The sequence below is a fragment of the Camellia sinensis genome, chromosome 14 (assembly GCF_055761805.1).
Source record: "Camellia sinensis isolate YWXY chromosome 14, ASM5576180v1, whole genome shotgun sequence".
In the NCBI taxonomy this organism is placed as follows: Eukaryota; Viridiplantae; Streptophyta; class Magnoliopsida; order Ericales; family Theaceae; genus Camellia; species Camellia sinensis.
Window position 1 is genome coordinate 48,889,083 of NC_138974.1, and position 21,218 is coordinate 48,910,300.

The following is a 21,218-nucleotide window of genomic DNA, read 5'->3' on the forward strand; positions in this document are numbered from 1 at the left end:
TTCTTGCTTATATCATTTGGTAATCATTTCACTGTCCCTTGCGACGTGCCCCCTTCCACCGAAAGCCTGTGCCGTAGCTTACCTTGTTCAGGGTGAGGGGGCTCTGTTCCGACGGGGAGGTGTTGTCATAATAAATGCTGTGATGGGCTGCGTTAATGGTGATGTGTCGTGGCAATAACTCTGCAGATCTTTGTTTGCTGATGTGGCCTGTGTTTCACCTGCCATGTGCCCGAATGTCATTGGCCCTCCATGCCCAGATGGCCTCCAGCTATCCTGGGCTTTGCCAACCGGGTTATGCTATGGGTCCCAAGCGATGGGTTTGGGGTTGTTTGCTGTGAGCTGTAAGCCTTATGGGCCTATCCATGTCAAATATTTTTATCAAATATCTTATATGAGTGTAGAATTCATATAGAACCCGTATGGTGTGGATTCCACACTCATATAAAATATTTAGGTAGCGTTGATAATTTTTACGTTTTTTGTTTATGTTTAAAAAAATTTTATAAACTGATTTTTGTTTATTTTTTTTTTTAAAATAAAGTACAAATGCGTTTGGTTTTAACAAAATGTTTGAAAAATTTTAAAAATATAAACTAAAAAATATGTTTGTTCAGGCCTAAAATATTTATGTTTATTTTTTATTATTTATGACAATGGGATCATACACATTATAATTGAAAAAAAAATTTAATTGGAAAAAAAATTAATTGAAAAAAAATAATTAAAAAAAAATAATTGAAAAAAAAATATTTGGGACAAAAATTAATTGAAAAAAAAATTGTTAGTCAATTCTTAAAATTTCTATTTTAAAACCAACATAAACTCATTTTTTGAATTCATATTTTTTCCTCAAATTTATAAACTGAGACAACCATTTATAAACTAAAAAAATTATTAAACAAGTTTTTATAATAGTTTTTAAAATTTTTGTAAATATAAATTGAAAACTGAAAATGAAATGGTTACCAAACAGGATCTTAGGAACTGTTTGTTATAGCTTTTGAATGTGATTATAATTTATTTTGATTTGAGATTCTGTGTCAAACTGTTTGGTGCAATTTCTGCTTATAGCTTATTATGCAGAAATAGCTTAAATATACTAAAAAAACTAATTATTTGAAAGCTAAAATAGGAGTGCTTTTAATTTTTATTTTCTGATTATCAACTTTTAACCAAACAGGACGTTAGTAGAAATGTTAGCAAGACATTTAGAATCTCAATTATTTTTCTTCCTAAAGTGGTGACTTGCAAGTATTCTACGTACTATTTTAATTATATGGCTATTAATTTTAATGTATAATATGCACTCGACTAATAGTTTAAAATTTTAATTTTTGACATAATTAACTTGAATTTTATTATTTTTTTATTTATAAGAATAATAATGATTTAAAATATCATATTATATCCATTTATCTATATATCTATTCAATTATTTATTCACCGGAAATAAGAGATATAGTAGAAAATTGGATTCTTTTTTATTCCTCCGTATTAGGTATTTCTGAAGGGCAAGGGGTTATACCATCTCATGATAGATTAGCAAATTATTGTGTCGTGCTGGATTTGAACCAACGTAGACATATTGCCAACGAATTTACAATCTATCCCCATTAACTGCACGGGCATCAACCAAGGAAGAATCCATTCTTATTGGTAATCCATAATCAACTTTCTTTCGTAGTACCCTACTTCCAAAGGAAGTCGAATCGCCGCTGCCTCATTGAAAAAGAGATGTCCTGAACCACTAGATGATGGGGGCATACTTGCTCGACCGCCATCATATTATGCAATAGAAGTGAAATGAAAAATGAAAGAAGTTAAGTTTTAAACTCCATTTTTTAATGATCTAATTTTCTTAGAAGACAAAAAAGTGGGATAAAGATCATCTCGGTAGAAAAGATCGAATATTCCATCGATTTAGGGTTTTCGACGGAACTCTTAAAATCAAATAAATATGAAGAAAAAACGTATTAATTCCCTCTCTAAGAGGGGTGAGATCCTTAGTTGATCTTTATCTTTCTTTTATCTTCCTCATTTAGATTATTAGGATTGGGACACTTAGATCAAAAGCTTAGCGTGCAATTGGAATGAAATTGATTTTCAAATTCAAATTTGACGAGAAATGCGAAAGAAAAAATAAAATAAAAGATCTCTTGGGGGATGAAATCCTGCTCTGTCCCTGTTTCACCTTTCACAGAAAATAGAGAGTTGAACTAATGTGTTTATTGGATTCGTTTGGACTAATGAGGCTTGAACCCGCAGCAGCAAATGACTTTTTTAGAAACTTTTTTTTGACAACAATGACTTTTCTTTATACTTTTTTGGTAATGATTGATAATACTTTTTTTTTGGTAACAATTGATAATAGTGTGTTGTGAGGGACGAATATTGAGACACGTAAGGAGGCTGAATAGTTGGACCCGGAGAGTCGAAATTCATATATCGCATTCGGCCCCATCTTATACATGCAAATCCAGCAATACCCTATTCGGCCAAATAACCAGTTGAGTAAGGGACCGAGTGAAGAGCGGTTTACGACAAAAGGAGCCGAATAAATAATTATACGACGAACTGAAGGTGGGCCCAGCCCTGAAACCCAAGAAAGAAAAAGATATAAATAGAAGAACAGCATCCTGAGAGAGGTAGGTGAGAATTAGTATGCTTGACTTAAGATACAAGCAATCTAGAGAGTATACATTGACTTATCCATCAGAGTGCTAATTCCGACACCCCCGCCAGGAGTGTTCATTCTTTTTTAGGTTACCAACTGAGGATCACGAATGTCCCCCTGGATCTAGAGAGTATTTCCAAACCAATTCACCACATGTGTGAAAATAAAAAGAGAAACAAAAATAGGAATAATTTCATTTCAATTCAACTTACAAAAAATATTTACATATTAATGATAAATTTTATGACATTAAAAAATAATTTTATAAACTTTTCCATGCATTTTATTTATTTATTTTTAACTAGACAAAAAAAATTCTGCTTTAAAATAACAGTTTGATATACAACACTTTGAAACTTGAGTTAATAGTTGAAAATAGAACTCTTAACACTGAATTTGACTATCTTCTCTTTTTATATATATTTGTTAAAGTTTACAAAAAAAGATTTCTATTTTTTTATTTTATTTTGAATCAAAACTTTTCATGTTTTTAATCCACCTAAATTATATGATTTTTTTAAAAAATAATTTAAAATTAAGAATATCACCAAAGACAAGAAATCCCCCCCCCCCTAAAAAAAAACAAAAAAAAACCTACTTCAAGCTAGGAGCTAAAAGTAGCCTAAATTAATCATAGGTGATGATGTTACGGTTCCAGCAGGAGGATGGGTCGAACTGATCCACGCTTTTAACGGGTCTGCTAGCTTCGATGTTTCCCAGATGAGCCTGCAAAAAGGTCCGGAGCGGGAAGGGATTTCCCGACAGACAAGTTAGGTTAAAGGAAAGAGTGATTATAGATAGATAGATAAGACGGAGGAAGAACTTAACCTTTAACGTATCTCGAAGGTTTCTTTATATATTTTACTCATTATTTCCTTATCCATTTTAGACTGTCTTGTTGGCCGAAAGTTTATATTCTAGCGCGCATCTTTCATGGTGAGTCTGTATCCTCCGATGTGAAGGGGTTGTCACATTTAATGCTACGAGGGACTTGTTAATGGCTGATGTATGGGTGTAATAACTTTACAGGATTTTTGTCTGCATACATGGCCGATTCCCTGCCCGACATGTGTTTGAATGCTATTGGTCCTGATCCATCAGTAGTTTTTTAAGGTTATTGGGCTTTAATATCTAGCCCATGAACAGAGTCCTAAGTCGTGGGCCGGACCCTTTTGGATGCTCATTATGTTGTTAGTCCTGGTCTAGTATTACCCAAACCGTGGGCTTGGGCTCTCTCGGATGCCTATCAATATCAATAGGTATATTTTGTACATTAAAATAAAATGGTTATTCTATCAAAATGTCTATTATTATGTTTAGTTGATTAGAAGAAAATGCATTGTAATGAATTGTCATTCCCGATTATAAGGGAATCATCATTCTACAAAATAATCTAAGGAATAACTATTCTATCTCATTCAAATGAATCAAATAGAAAATAATATTAATACAACATTGTTTTCCTTTTCTTATCACATTTTCCTTTTATTAAGCTTGGCAAGATTTTATTTTTTCCTCCAAAATGCTAATTATCCACAATATTTCGGCTTTCATGTTGCACTCACAAGTCGGGACAAAGTATAAATTTTGATTTTGAGGATTTGAAATAAATAAATAAGCTAGTTTGTGGAAGTAGTAGCGGGTATTTTGGTTAATTCGAATAGTAGATGATAGTTTAAAATAAATTAAATATTAAAAGACCTCAAATGAAAAATCAATAATAATACATTGTAAAGTTTTCAATTTTTGCTGAAGGGTCCACGGCAACAATTTTTACAAATTAATGATTTAAATTATGTTTACCAAATTACAAAACTTATATTGGATGAGAACAAAAAAATATTCAACTAATTTTTAATGAATTAATGAGTAGAAAAAAGCTTAATATTTAAATTTTTTAAAAAACTGTCTAGGTGACACAATTTGAGTTCATTTTTTTGAAGCCATGACAATATCTGTTTTTCCTTACAATTACTTGATTTGAGTTTTCTAAAAACACTTTCTAGAAAATTCTACTTTTTAGTTTTTCATATTTTTGTTACTCAATTTTTTTAATATTTTAAGCAATTTTTTTTTTTAATTTTTAGACACTCCTAACATAAATGCACTTACAAAGTATAATTTTTGTGAAAAAAATCTTTAAAAAATTCATTAAATACCAAAAATACAAAAAAATTACGAAATTCAAATACATTTTTCGTATTTTTTGTATTTATTAATTTTTAAAAATATTTTTTCACAAATATTTTACTTTTTAGACACATCTAATAAAATCCATCTAAAAAAGTAAAAAAATACTTAAAATTTTAAAAATATTCACTAAAAATAAAAAATACAAAAAATAAAAAACTTAATTTTTAAAAAACTTAATTCAAAAAAGTCAAACTAAACACACTAAACATACTGAATAGTATTTATTTATTTATTTTTTTGGATCAGATGAAGGGAACACATCCAAACCAAACAAAATAAAACAAAACAAAACAAAACTAGGCCATCCTTAATAATGCAGCAACTCAAAAGTCTAAATAATCCACTTAGGCCCGTTTGTGATAAGTTTTTTTTTGGGTTTTCTTTTGGCTAAAATAGTCAATAAAGATAAAAAAAAAATAGTAAAATAGTTACAAAATGTCACATTAAAATTATAATCATTTTTTTTCTCTCACAATTATCAAATCAATTACCAAAAAAAAGATTATCATACCAAACAATTTTTTGAGTCAAGTTAAAATAGTCAAAAATCAATTAAAATAGCCAACTAAAATAATCAAGTTCTGAAACGGAGCTTAGTGTGAAATTAAAAAAAAATATAGGTAAATTATAGGGGGGATGGAGACCCGGTTGAAAGAGAGATGTTAAATACAGTTAAGAAAAATAAACCAGAAACAGAATCAAGTTGATCAATACAGGATAATGACAATTATATTGATGTATAATTTATTTGTCTCCAAAAAAAAAAAAAATTACAGATAAAGAGATTGTACAGAATAACAAGAATAAAATTAAAATCCCAAATGTTTATTTTATTTTATTTTTTGTTCAGCAGACGACCCCATAACCTTGCATTGCAAGTGCAGTAGCAGTAGCAGTAGCTTTTCCCCAGCAAGGCCTTGCTTTCTATTTTTTGATTTTGATGTAAAGTAGTGGTTAAGCTAGAGGAGCGAAGTTAACTCGTTATGAACCTCCTTTGCAACTAATTATAAATTAAAAACTCAATTTTTAGATAATTAATTTTTTTTAATTTGTAAAATAAGTTATAAGAACCTCACATTAAACTGAACCAAACAGAGCTGTAAGCCTTATCGAAGTTCAAGGACACCCACTACCATACATACCTCATAATTTATAAGGCTTTGTATTTTTAATTTGTTTAGATATCTTCATTTTATCTTCAATTTGAAATTCCTTTTATCAAATAACAAGTATTGATATTTTATATTTTTGTGTGAAAAATTTAGACTTAATTTGTCATTTAAAAAAAAAAATTTAAATTAAATAGTTTTTGAATAATAAAAAAAAAAACCAAATAGTTTTGATAATACATGATTTTTTTATATGTATGTATTATTGATATTTGACAATTTACTTGATAATCTTTTGATTATGTTGAGTTAGATTATTATAAAATAAAATAAAAAAGTTGACAAGTATTATGTTCAAAATTTATAAAAATTTAAATCGCCTAACCGATTCTTATTCATCCGTCAATCCGCTCAATTCGCATCTACCAATTCGGTGGACAGATGTGAATTAATTTTTTTCAATCCACCAATCCGACAGACGGATGACAGATTGAAAATTCTCCGACCGCAACTGAACCACGAGCACCCTAGCTCATTATAATCCAACATAACTGATGGATGATTCTCTTATACTTCAAAAATCAACATATCATGGGAGAAAACTGAAGCCAACGTGAACAAAACACAACGGCAGAAATAAATAACAAAGCAGTTTGGTAACTAGAAGGCATCTCATGATATGAATGTAACCCACAAACCAAATCGACAATATGACATAAAGGAGAGAAAAGGGTGAAAAAAAAAAGCATCACGATTCATCGAAATTAAAAAGGAGAAGTACAGTTTGATACTTCTATAGGTTTAAATTTAAAAGGCAGCATTAGAAAGCAAAATTTACATTGTTGCAAAACCAAAGTTCGAAGTCAGAATTCTAGACTGGAGGTAAGCTCATAAGAAGTTGGCCGTTCACAACACTGCATATCAAAAAATGCAACCAAAAGCATAGCACATGTTAGTAAGTATGTAATTGATCTAGTGTTGAAGTTGAAATTTAGAATAAATAGTGGACAGTAGAAAATAAAGGGCTCACCTCTTGATGTAGTAGTAACAAAAGTCGGCCAAGATGAACGTTTGAACGATTTCCGAGATGAGAGCCATTGGTAACCAAAAGTACCCACTTCCAACCAAGTACAGATATTTACCAGCAGTATCATAAACCTGTATGTTTAATAAAGGTGGATTAATAGCGAAGACTAAAAGACTCATTACAAGATTATTTACTGTTTTATTATTTCTTTCAAACTCATCATTTGAATGTACAAACTCTTATTGTTTGACCTTGATGACATTAAAATTTCTTATTTTTGCATCTATTTAAGGTTTGCAGCCCCTCTCTCCATCTGACTACCAAAACTATCACATCAATCCCAATGAAAATACTTCTAGGACCACTTAATCAAGTTGGACCTAAAATTGGGAAATGAAGTCATGGGAAGGATAATTGAGTCAAAATTGTCCCTTAACAAAAACAGAAATAAAACTAATATGGCTTTTTCCCCAATGTTGGGGCCAACCCACTGTGTGCCTCTATTATAAAGAGTTTCTACATAATCTACACATGTTTATGATGAATGGTATCTGCTAAAATAAACCCTGTATATATGCCTGCAAGAACATGATACATGAAGACTAACCTGAATGATCCAATGAGCACAACCCAAGAATCTTGCAACACCCAATGCAAATACATAATGGCCTGTAAATGGTTCAACCATCTGAAAAGGCATTTGGTCAGAAAAAAATTAATTTTTCTTCTCATAGATTTATAAAACACTGATTTGGAAAGAGATGTAAGTCAGCCAACACAAACCTTTGCATTCTGCATTAAACGAAGTTGAGGCAGCACTGAAACAGATTCCAGGTACACGGCAAATGCCCAAAGGATTCGGTTGATATATGAATGATGTGTATATGGATGGAAAAGTACGGCAAGAATGGCACAAGGAATTATCTGTCAAACATATGGAGAAAAGGTAATAAATCTCCAGAGTGAGTAGCAGCATCCCAACTTCTTTGAGCAGAAAACTGATTTGAGAATAGCAACAACGGTATGACACCATTTCTTCTCATGAAAACTCAGATCTCAAGCAAAAACACTAGAGACCAGCAATTAACCATAAAACAACATATTCAAATTTCAAAACATCCAAAAAGATAAAACAAACCCATAGAATGGATTGCAAAAATCCTTGTGTCATTGATGCAATACTCCTTTTCTCTCTATGTGACATCAGATAAAATATTGTCTGCACTTCTTACTACAATTAAGGATGGAAAATCTCGACAATAATTACCATATAGGAAGAAGAAAGATAAGGTCCTAAACAAAATTACAAACCATAGATGAAGAATCAATTTGTGTATAAAAACAATGTAATTTAGCATTACATAGCATAACAAGTTCCTAACTGAGGAGGATGGTGTCTTTAACATCCCATAGGTAAGCTTAACATTTGAGAAGCTTCTGTGTTCTACGCAACCATATATAAAGATGAATCATGAAAAAAGTGCTTACCATATAATATATGGCAAAGTTGTCTAGCTCTGCAGTGTAGGTTGATTTCAACTTGAACCTCATCATGTATATAACCCACAAAGTGGAGACAAGTGTGATAAAATCGAGCAGTGTGTGGATGTCACCTTCCATGACAAAACTGCAGTACAATCTCACAGCCAGGAATATAGCTGTAAGTTCTTGAGTCTTCAGTGAAAGGCCTAAAAGAACAAAGAGAAATCCAATTATGTGAACAATCGAGACCATATATACCATGACAAATAGATAAATAATATGTATGTTTTTAGGATAGTGATACATCATAGAATCTCAACTTCTGCTACATTTCAACATGAACATATTAGACTACAATTATCTATTTAACTTTACATTAATCACCCTTGAGGTTTGGAGAAATTACAACTAGCACCACAGTTTTGACTCAATTACACACGCATCCCCTCCAACAACAGCAGTCTACACAGAGTTAATTGAGGATGTCAAATTGCCTTTTTACCTTTCTATATCTTTATCAGATTACCTTTTACCCTTATATTTGTCGTTACTTTATCAATGGCTCATTAACGAAATATGTGAAGTCATGTGGGGCAATCTGTCATACGAATTAAAATTTAGGACAACACAATGTAATTATGCCAAAACTATGGGGTTATCTCTAATTTGCTCAAATCTCAAGGGAGGTCCACTTCATTATCTATTTTATTGATGGTAAGCAAACAATAATTAGTGCAGAAAGTATTAAAGAGTGAAAATAATGTTGAAGCCCATCAGGAGATTAGAATAAAAGTTGGTGCTTTTGTGGTTATTACCACAGACTGATAAACCCAGCCAACATGTTTTAGTCGTATTTCACAATAGAAAAATAACAACATTTAGCTGGTTGGTTCTGGTTTTCCAAAAAACAGTTTCAGAAAATTTTATTTTCTTATTTTTCGTATTTTAATGTTTTCAATGAATTTTTTTAATATTTTAAGCAATTGTTTTTTAATTTTTAGACACACCTAACATAAATACACTTAAAAAGTATAATATTTGTGAAAAAAATCTCAAAAAATACGAAAATTCAATACATTTTTTTTTTTATATTTTTGTATATTTATTAATTTTTTAAAATATTTTTTCACAAATATTTTACTATTTAGATATATATCTAAGTAAAGTACATCTAAAAAATTTTAAAAATTATTTAAAATTTTAAAAATATAAACTAAAAAAAAATAAAAAAATACAAAAAACGAAATACTTAAATTTTCAAAAAATCGAATTCAAAAAACTAAAACCAAGCATTGCCTTTTAACGTAAAACTAGTCAAATAAAGGTGAATTTTAGAAAGGGCTTTCATGAGAACGCTGGATTTGGTAGTAGATTTAAAGAAAAAGTTTGTGATTATACTAAAAAATATACTACCAGATGTCTCTCTAACCCAAATATACATGCATGAATATATCAAACTAAAAAAAGGTAAACCCCTCTGTATCATACCGTGTAGTTTGACCCAAATTTCAATTTGGTCACTGCTTCAGTTTAAAAGTTTAATCCCTACTTTTTTTAAGTCCAATTTTAGTTTGGCAAATTGCCGGTTTAGTCAAAAAGTCAAAAAATTATTCAAAAAGTCAACAACTCATATCAAAAAATCAAAGATTCTTTTTTCTCTCTACTTTTTGTATATTTTTTCGTAAAAAGTCAAAAAATTATCTCAAACACACTAGTTTTTTTAAATTCATATTTTAACCAAATAGCCAAAAAATTATTAAATTAGCCTATTCCCAAACGAGACCTAAGTATTGAACGCTAAAAAAGGTAAACCCCTTTGTATCATACCAGCAGTTTCACCCAAATTTCAATTTGGTCACTGCTTTAGTTTAAAAATCTCTACTTTTTAAGTTCAATTTTAATTTGATCTTTCCATTTCGCTCAAGTTTAAGATTAAAATTAATAATTTTGATGTAGAAAAAAATTAAAAAAAATTAGATGAAAGAATTAAATTGAAACTAGACTCAAATCACATGGGTAAAAAGTGTAATTTACCCGATAAATAAATAAAATAAAGGAATATACTTTAAAGCCCCAATTTAAATTTAATTTTTTTTTTTTTTTAAAAAAAGAAGCCTCAATCGTGTACAACAAAAATTGACAATTCATAAAAAAATTTAAAAAAAAAAAAATCGTAATATATAGAGAGGGATATACCAGAGCAGGTCTTTTGAGTGGTTAGCTTGTAAATCAAGACCATGATTCCGGCGACATGAATGGCTTCAGAGGCGATGAAGAAGTGATTGTGATCTCTGATGAGAAGTTTGAGGGCGACAAGTGAAAACAAGACAGACGTGAAGGCTAGGAAGGTCTTCACCTTCATCGATTGCCTCCTTACCCATGCGAACAGCTTGTTCACCGGCGAACTCCTCCTCCTCCCCATTGATTCGAATAGATTGAGAGAGAGAGAGAGAGAAAGAGAGAGAGACAATGAAAAACAATGAGATACAGAGAGAGAAATTGTAGAGAGAGAAGGAGAGATTTGGTGTCACAAAATGGGAATGAGAGAAGAGTTTCGGAAGACACGAAGCGCGCAATGCAGTTTGGTGGTGGTGGGATTACATTACGGGGCATTTAACGTGTCTTTTAATGGCGGACCTGTGACCTGTTGACATGTATATTCTTTCTTATTCTTTGAGATTACAGATTGATTACCACGATTATTGCGTACGTTGGTCTCTGATTTTGACATTTAATTTAGGATTTTTGACTTTTTTTTTGTTGATATTTTTGGACTCTCTTTTTGGGAAATAAAACATTCCAGCAGATATGCTGACGAGATTTTAGTTGTCAAGTTTTTCATACTGGTTATGCCTCTCTCAATTTAAATATAAAATTATTTTTTTTCCTTATTAAAAACAACCAGTTAGTTTAATTTAAATTTTCAAGGTTCACTTTTCAAAAAAATTAAAATTTTATATTTTTTTGTTTTTATTAAATTATTTTAATATTTTAAGTATTTTTTTTTAATTTTTAAATACACTCAACAGAAATATACTTAAAAATATAATATTTGTGAGAATTTTTTTTAAAAATTTTACTAAAGCCTGATTTGGAAGTAGGCTATTTTAGTAATTTTTTGACTTTTTATAAAAAAAAATGCATAGAAAAATAAAGAGAGTAATGTGACAACTTATGGTAATTTTTTGACTAAAACATGTAGTCCCCAAACAAGACCTAAATACCAAAAATATATAAAAATATATAAAAAAAATACATGAATTCAATATATTTTTCATATTTTTGTGTATTTATTAATTTTTAAAATTATTTTTTACAAATATATTACTTTTTAGATACATCTAAGTAAAGTGATTCTAAAAAAATTTATGAAAATTTTAAAAATATTCACTAAAAATAAAAAAAATACCAAAAAATAAAAAAACTCAATTTCTAGAAAATTGAAACCAAACACACTAATGTCATGTGGTGTTTTAATTTGATATTTATTGATTAAAATAATAGCACTCATTAATTTTTGTTGAGTAATGCTAGAGACCCCAAATATTCTACCAAAAGTTTTACCAAATGTCTCACATTTGTGGGTCCCACGACCATGTGAGACATTTGGTAAAACTTTTGGTAGAATATTTGGGGTCTCTAGCATTTTTGATTTTTGTTTGGTATTTAAGAATGATTTATCAAATGTCAAGTAATAAATGGTGTAGAACAATATTACAAAGTCACTAAATAATCACTCCAATTTAACAGATTTTGGGTCTACGTTTCAATAATTCGAATAGTTCACGTTCTATCTTTGAAATGAGTTTCTTTTCGTATCTTCCTCTCTTTATATCCCTCCATATAAGTCTTGTGTATCTCAATTCGAACTTGCACTAATAACCCAAACCACCTATCTCGTAGGCAAGTAAAGTAGATTTTTTCACATAGAGAACATTTAGGCCAAGTTTGACATGTGGTCAAAAAGTCAAAAAGTTAAAAAGTTATCACTATTTATCAAAAGTCAAAAATTACGGCTGCACAACTACTAATCCTAATTTTTCTCTACACACTAATTTATACAATTTTTTAATACACATTTTTTCATAAAAAGTTAAAAAATTAACCCAAACAACCATATTTTTTTTCTCAACTTTTTAGTCTAAAAAGTTAAAAAGTGCACTTATTTAGAACATCCTAAACAACCCCTTAATATAAAGCCTATGAAATAGACTATTCTAATTATCGGTGCAAATCCGAATTGGAGCTCACAAAAAAATCATGAGGAAGTAAATTCAATATTTAATTATTTTTAAATCAGTTTTAACTTTTCAATTTATCCAAACATTTACTAATATTTTAATTTCTGTCAAATTTTATTTCATCATCTGCCTCGTTTTCAGATAAATGCACAATTTTCTTTTTCATTTTATTTTCTTACGAGAATGTTTGGTACATTACTCCAACTAATTTCAGGTGTATATATTTTACATTCTAAAATTAATATCATAATGTCTAACAAGTCTCCCCAAAGTCTAACATCAAGCTAATAGAAAAAGTAAGTTCACCTATTCTTTACCTATCAATAACCGAAGTGTTATCTCCTATTATTCTGCTAAAAAAGTGGTTATAAAACACCATCTAGTCTAGAAAACCACAGAAAATTAGATCAACCACTTGTTAGCATGTAAATCTAATCTCAATTTATTATTATTAGTATTTTTATTATGCATATCTCAATATCAATTTCAACATGCAAATTTCAGAAGACATAAACATATACGCTGATCGTAAAATGACTATTACTTGATTCGTGATTTACTTTAGAATTAAATCAAACCAGTCCAACAATATCTTAAAAACAATTTAATCAATCGTATGTGTTTAATCATGGTAAGAAAGAGAATGTATTCTTTGAAACGTAGTGGCCCTCTTGGGTTTGTCTCTTGCAAGACAAATTTGAAAAAAGAATTTAAAAATTTATTTGGTTAAAAGTTTTTAAAGGTTTTTTTATAATTATTTTTCTTTTTACTATACATCATTAATCACTATTTCTCTCTCCTATCTCCGAGAAGTTATCGGTTGATCTTAGAGTATTGTTCTACACCATTTATTGAGGGACAAGGGTCTCATTGTCTCCTAAGCAAAGATCAAAATGTGGTGGGTCCCACTAATTCAACCAAATAACAACTAAGTTGGAGTACCACCTTAGCTTGCCCGGGAGCACCGGGAGCAAACAATAATTTTTCCCTCTGTCCTTCTCTCATATTTTACCCATCAATCAATTACTTTTTCTCTCACATTTCTCTATTAAACTACAATTAATAAATAAATCATCTCAAATTCCAAAACTACAATAAATAACTAAATAAAATTTCAAATTTTATAAATTCTTTTTAAAAAATTCTTTTTCAAAATTATTTCACGAATACAAATCAAACATGGCCAATTTTTTTCCTAGGAAAATGTGTTATAAAAGTATTTGATAGGTACTTACTAAGGTACTATTTAGCATAAACTAAATCACATCACTTCTCTACTTTTTTTTTTTTTTTTTATATATGTTTTCATAAAAATTCAAAAAATATATTTATTTATATCATTCCAAACACCCCAAATACAGTTGACCATTGGGTTTTGGCCACATAAGTAGATGAAGGTAGGTGGCCTAAAAATGGCCCAAGAATATGATGCCAACATGTACATTTTTGATAAGGAAAATGATTGGTGGCCCTAAAAAACTTGCCCCTAATCCCCCTAATTTCCATTTTTGGAAACTGTTTTCTTTTTTTTCTTTCTTTTTTCCTTTTTTTTTTTTTTTTTTTACCTTAAATAGAAATTGGGGGCATTCGAGCCCCCAATTTTCGGGCCCTGAAGCACGGCTGTTTTGATAATTTGATTCTGTGTATATATTTTAGTCAAATAAAAATGTTGTGGAGAATTGCTGCCCAATTATGAAATTTGGGAGAGATTTGTATATGAATATGTGAATGACCTGCTTAAGTTGTTAACATGTATATTATCTGATTGTTAATTTTAAAAATTTAAAATTAATTGAGATGTGCTAAAATTAACCTAAACACTTAAATATCAATATAAATACAAAGATAATTCACAAGATAAAACTTAACAGAATTCACATCCGAAATCATATAAGGAGGTGAAGAAACTGGAAGAATTATTGTAAGTGATCACATATAAGTAGTTCTCAATATTGTTCTTCATCACTATATGTTTCTTAATATAGATCTTCAAACAAATAACAAAGTAATTAAGATCATCAATAATAAACAATTTTTACACTAATCTTATAATTGGTGTTTAAGTAGATAATTTAAGAGCAATGATAGGTATCGTAAAAAATATTTCATAAAAATAATCATAAATTTTTTTTGATCCTTAAATTACATATGCAATAAGTTACAAAGAGTAATACAAGCATGAAAATTCTTTCATAACATTTTTTATAAGAGAAAAGTTAGGGATCATGAAAAAAAATTTATGAAAATGATCATGAAAAATTTATGATTTTGGATTACCTTGATTAGTGTGTGGCGTTTTATTCTAAGTGTAATCCAAGGGTCACAAAGTTTTCATGATTATTTTCATGAAAGGTTTTTCATGATACCTAACATTGCTGTTTTTATAATTTAAACCTAAAACAAATACATTTTAGAAAACAAGAAATTCGCCTTTTACATATTGCACGAAAGATTATTTCATCATAATACCATATCAGAAACACTACATTTATCTTCTCCAAACATTTTTGTTTCGATCCCATCAAAATAAAACGCATAATTTGCACTCCTCATAGAACTATATCAGAAACACTACATTTATCTTCTCCAAATATTTTTATTTCGATCCCATCTGAAATTTTTTTATTTTGATACTGTTATTTAAAATCATACTACGAGGCTCTGATAGACCTCCGAAGGAAGCCGCGGCGTGAGGACGACCTCGAGAGGCTTCACCTTCGGCAGAGCAATCCCCAAACCCTCCGTCATATCCACCTTCTCCTCCATCGGCGTCCCCAAATCGAACCCATGAATCAACCTCGCAAGCGTCAACTGAACCAACTGCAACCCAAACGTAAGACCAGGGCACATTCTTCTCCCAGAGCTAAACGGAATGTACTCGAAATGCTGCTGACCCTTGAACCCCACATCAGCATGCTCTTTCAAAAATCTCTGGGGCTCGAACTCCTCTGGATTGGACCAAACTCGCTCATCTCTATGCAACTTCCACAGGTTGACGATCAATCGAGTTCCCTTGTCGACTCTGTAGCCGCCGACTCGACAGTCTTCCATGGCCTCGCGAGGTCCTGATACGGGGCCTGGTGGGTATAAGCGCAGTGTTTCTTTGACTATGGCTTGTAGGTATTTGAGGTTTTGAATGTCTGATTCTTGAACCCATTTGTGTCTTCCTACTTGAGCGTCGAGCTCTGCTTGTGCAGTTTTTAGAGCTTGGCGGTTGTTTAGGAGTAGGGAGAGAGCCCAAATTAGTGTATCGCCTGTGCTTTCTGAGCCAGTCATGATTAGAATCTGCCAAAGTAGTTGTTGAATTGCGATTACAAAAGGGTTTATCATATTAAACGGAGCATAAGGCATATGAACCGTGATAAAAATAAATTTCCATATTTAAGGTTTGAGTAAATTATGTATGGTACCTTTTCATGAAATTTAGGGAAAATGTAATTAGTTTTACAAACATAATTATACTGCTTTTTTTAAAATTATTTTAAAAGGATAGGACCGATTGTAATCATCTGCATTCCAAAGTATTAGATATGGATTTGTAATGATTCTTTCTAATTAAGAAGAATAATAAATTCTCATGAGGCAAAATATGCAGTTTCGGAAAGTGGATTAAATGTTAGGTAAATTCAGACTTTAAGAACGCTCAATGTAATATTAAATTTGTAAAATTTACTATATTTTCTCTAAAATTGTTTTTTTTCATCATATAAATTATTCGTTTTGATATTATTAATGATTTTACTAAAAATGTTAAAGATTCTAACTTTAACATATTAATTATTCTAATTGAAGAAAAAAAAACATTTAAATTTTGAACAATTTAAATCTAGTTTGAGTTCAATTTGTTGGATTTGGGGTGGTTGTTGTGCTGGGGGCATAGTAGCAGCCAAATGAGCTTATTTCCGGGCCTATTTTGATAATCAGTAGCAGCCAAATGAGCTTATTTCGGGGCCCATTTTGATAATTCGAACCGTTCACATTTTAGAGTATATCGAGTACAACATACTTGCAAAAAATCAAGTTAATCGAATATCGTTAACTCTTTCATACACTCACATTTGTATCTACAAAAATAAATGTGAGTAGATGAAAAGATTGACGATATCCGATTAACTTGATATTTTGCAGACATGTTCTACTCAATTTATTCTAAAATGTGAATGATTTGAATTAAAATGGGTCTCAAAATGAGCCAATTTGACTGCAAACAGTAGTTATTGTGTCCAGCACAATAGCTACCCCAAAAATCCCAATTGGGTTTTGACAAACAAATTCATATTTGAATACTACAATACAAGTTGGGTTGACACAACTTCTCATTGTGGGAATTGCATCCCTAATTCAAGCGTAAACAACTATTACGGCCCGTTTGGTGTAGCTATTAAAACAGCTTATAGATTATAACTTAACAGATTACACATTATGACTTTAATCAGAAGTTGTTAATCTGTTTGGTGTAGCTGTTGGATTATAGATTTAAGTTGCTGAGTAGTGTTTGTTAAATAAGCTGTGAAATAACTTTTTCAATTAATTTTTATTTTTTGTTTGTCTACATTTCTCATAAAAAATAATAATAATAATTTATAGTCCATTTTAGTCTTTTTCTATTTTTAAAAAAATAAAAAATAAAAAATAAAAAAATTTAAGAATATAACCATAAATTAACATGTCCACAGCAGAAGCTGATAATCAGAAGCAAGGGGTGAGCAACTTCTCAGAATCAGCTTTTTTGAGTTAAAATAAGCTGTTAGAATCAAAAGCTGTTTGAAATAAGTTTAACCAAATAGTCCAAAATAACTTTTTCAAAGCTAAAAGTCATAAATTAACTCTAAAAAGCTGAAACAAACACCTCCTATGTAGTGGACTTGCCTCTGCTTGTTTATATCATGTAGAGTTATATTGGAGGTGATGTGTCACAATAAAAATAAATTAAAATTAATTTATTTTTGTACAATTCTGTTTTAAGTGGGCAGCACTATTCATAAAGACAGTGGCTTTGGTCCAGTCCAAGATCAGATTGGACCATGTTATTGGGTCCATAGGGGCCCACCACGGGTCTCATTTTGATAATCCGAATCGTTCAATGTGTAGAACTCGTCAAGTACTATATGCTTGTAAAAAATCACGTTGATCGGATATCGATAGCTATATGAACAAAACAGTTTTTTATCAATCGTTAATTTTTTTACCGTCTATTTTTTTTTATACAAAACTGATTTGATCATATAGTTATTGATATCCGATCAAAATGATTTTTTACAGGTATATAGTACTCGACGAGTTCTACATATTAACGGTTCAGATTATTAAAAAGAATCCAAAAAATAAGTCCCATAAACTGAACTGGACGGGTCCAGTCTTAATCTCAAGTTGAGACAAGCTGGACCCATTGATAAATTATTGAAACTAATTTCTGATATTGAAAATGCATGATAGAATAGATTGTGCGGTACCATGGTTGTTGCCTTGATGACGGTGTCACGATCGTGGCCACCCATCATGGTGTCCTCTGAAAGGACTGATAGCATCACATCTATGAAGTCAGCTTGATCACCACCACCATCACTACCCTCCAATTCCATTCTCTTCTTCTTTTGAATATGCTCCTCTAACCAACTTCCAAGAACTTCATCGACTTCCTTCAAAGTCTGCTTCATAGCTTTCAGGTGCCCACCAAAATCGAACCATTCCAGCCATGGAATTTCATCTGAAACCACGAAAACACCGCCGAGGTACAGAGCTTTCTTGATGGCTTCTTTGATCTTATGACCCTCTTCGTCTTCGCTGTGAGTTGTAGTGCTACCAGAAAATCGCTTTCCGGCTAGCATTCTCACTATCACGTTGAATGTCAAGTGATCAAACCACTTGTTCATGGTTACCTGTTGGGGTTTTAGTCATCACAAGCTCAACTATAATGAATATAGAATAATCATATACTAACAGAAAAATTATATATAAAATTCACACGGATTGGCAAATCAAAGTTCAGCCTCGTATGGGTTGACTCGAAAAAATTATTTACTGTTACGAGATTTAGAACCTAAAGCACATCCCGAACTCTAAACCTTAACCACCCTGCCAGCCCTGTTATTTCAAAATTATTTTTGACATCTCATTTTGTTTGACTTTTTTTTAAAAAAAAAAAAAAAAATTATGGCTAAAATCACTTTTTATTAATAAAATTTATTGAATTTTAAAATGAATAGGTTACTATCTTAAATAGTTCTAATAACAAGTGACTTGATTTCTTTTTGTAATTTGGACAAATTACACTAATAGTCCTTACATTTTATTTCTTGTGTTATTTTAGTTTTTATATTTTCAATTGACTCAATTTGGATCCTCAAGATTTTATGTTAATTTAGTCTAATTGATAACGCTATTAGTGTTTTTAATAAAAAAAAATTAATCACCTAATTGGTTGAGATTAACACACTGAATTGAGTAAACTTGTAATTTTGCTCTTAAAATCATAATACATGCCACTTATGTGCATATTTTCTATTAAGTGAAACAAAGTGATAAATTCAAGTTTGCACATAAGTGGCATGGATTATTGAAGTGAAAATATGTTATTTTTCTATTAAGTGAAACAGTTGTAGTTGGACTAAATTGAAACAAAGTGATAAATTCAATATTGAAATCGAGTTAATTAAAATTACATTGATTAAAATGATACAAAAATCAAAATATAAGAATTACTGTTGTAATGTAATTTTTTTTTAGTAAGTATTAAAAAAAATTTAGGATTACTGAAGTGAAAATTTAAGCATTACCTGGGTGGGCAGGCCACCATTGTTGATGCATAGCAAGTGAAGATCAGCAATGCACAAGTTGACTTCGGATTCCCGAACATGCCTGAGCTTCTCAAGCCGGTGGTTCGTCAACAGCTCCAGAGTCACAATCTTCCTCACATTTCTCCAATAATCTCCATAAGGTCCTATCGCAAACACCGCGTTGTCATACCAATTCTTGCTCACCGCCAGAGCCGGTCTAGTCGCAAACACCGTGTCGTTGGTGGTGAAGCAATCCTTCACTGCTTCCCAACTGCTCACCACCAATGCTCGGCGACGCCCACCCAACCGGAGCGAGTAAACGGGTCCGTATTTGTCGGCCATGGCTCCAAGGGTCCTGGAAATGGGGTTTTCACCCCTGAGGAGATGGAGGTGACCTATCAAGGGCAATGACCCTGATGGCTCAGGGGCTCTGCTGCTCTTGTTTTTTTCACTGGCGTGTTTGGTTCTCCGGAAATAGAAATGGAGCAAGAGTGGTACAAGCGCTGTAATTGCTAGGAAATGAGTGAGAAAATGGATGGTGATCATGGTGGGATAGATAGATGATGATATGATATAGGTTTTTATTTTTTTAATCACAAACAAGATCTTGTGGGGATGGTAGAGAGAAACGAGATGTTTTTGGGTGAGTGGGAAGTGAACCCAGAGCACATCTATTTATAGATGTGTTGCAGACAACATGAACAGAAAAATCTAATACTATTCCAATAAAATTATAGGTTTTAAAAAAAGGCCTTGCTACATCCCCTAAAAATACCCCTCTAATCCCCCTAATTTCCATATCAAGTAAAAAAAAAAAAAAAAAAAAGGAAAAAGTTGCCCAAATTAAAAATTAGGGAGATTAGGGGGTATTTTTAGGGCTCTAAATCATTTTCCTTTAAATAATAATCTTAATCAAAAATTCAGATATGTATAACCTTAAAAAAAGAAAAAAAGACAAAAAAAAAAGTCATTTGTGCACGTCCCTTCAATGGGCTCCTCTCGTGAACTCGCGTTCCGTGTGCAAGTTTTCTGGTTCGAATTCCTATTCTCTGCTTCGCGGACAAGACTATTCGCGAATCGGTAAATAGTCTTCCTCTAACTAAGCGAATGAGGCTTTGTGGGCTAAAATACATCCTCAATAATGAACATGTGGAATATCATCACCCCATGTGAGGGGTGATCCTCCATGTGCTGCATGAGCTGGCCATGTGAAGCCAGCACACAAGATAGCTGGCCATATGCAAGGCCAGCCTCTCCATCTCCATTCTGATTGAGTATAAATGGAGGCTAAGGGGAGGGTTTGTGTGTGAGTGTAGAGCAAGCCACAGAGAGTGAAATATGTGAGGCAGAGAGACCGTCTCCCTCGGTGTGAGCGAGGGAGACGGGTGAGTGGGTGAGTGAGGAGAGTGTGAGCTCCTCCTCTATTGTAATCTTTTTGTAATATCTCCATTGTTATAGCGATAACCGGCTACTCTCCCGTGGACGTAGGCATTGAGTCCGAACCACGTTAAATATTGTGTCTCCTTGAGTGTGGGTGTGTTTTTTCTGCATTAAATAATTTCTATAAGGTCTTGGGCGGGATCCCAGATCCCAACAGAACACGCCGGACATAAATCTCCATAATCCTAGCATCCGCGATTACAATATCATCACCGAGTTTGGGCCCTGTGGTGGTGCAGAACTAACTTGATAAGATGAATAAGATTCAAGATCCTT

The 21,218-nt window shown here is 31.5% G+C and overlaps 2 protein-coding genes across 2 annotated transcripts; both read right to left on the reverse strand.

Annotated features, from left to right (window-relative positions):
• Positions 1–6,628: 6,628 nt before the first annotated feature.
• On the reverse strand, positions 6,629–11,182 carry LOC114312590 (ER lumen protein retaining receptor family protein). The gene is made up of 6 exons (XM_028258839.2): positions 10,682–11,182; positions 8,492–8,691; positions 7,787–7,927; positions 7,611–7,691; positions 7,007–7,134; positions 6,629–6,890 (listed from the first exon to the last, which is right to left on the reverse strand). The coding sequence occupies exons 1-6, from the start codon at positions 10,905–10,907 to the stop codon at positions 6,848–6,850; spliced, it is 819 nt and encodes a 272-aa protein (XP_028114640.2). The 5' UTR covers positions 10,908–11,182; the 3' UTR covers positions 6,629–6,847.
• Positions 11,183–15,134: 3,952 nt separating this feature from the next.
• Positions 15,135–20,336, reverse strand: LOC114313174 (cytochrome P450 CYP82D47). The gene is made up of 3 exons (XM_028259544.2): positions 19,503–20,336; positions 18,180–18,605; positions 15,135–16,011 (listed from the first exon to the last, which is right to left on the reverse strand). The coding sequence occupies exons 1-3, from the start codon at positions 20,046–20,048 to the stop codon at positions 15,373–15,375; spliced, it is 1,611 nt and encodes a 536-aa protein (XP_028115345.2). The 5' UTR covers positions 20,049–20,336; the 3' UTR covers positions 15,135–15,372.
• Positions 20,337–21,218: the final 882 nt, after the last annotated feature.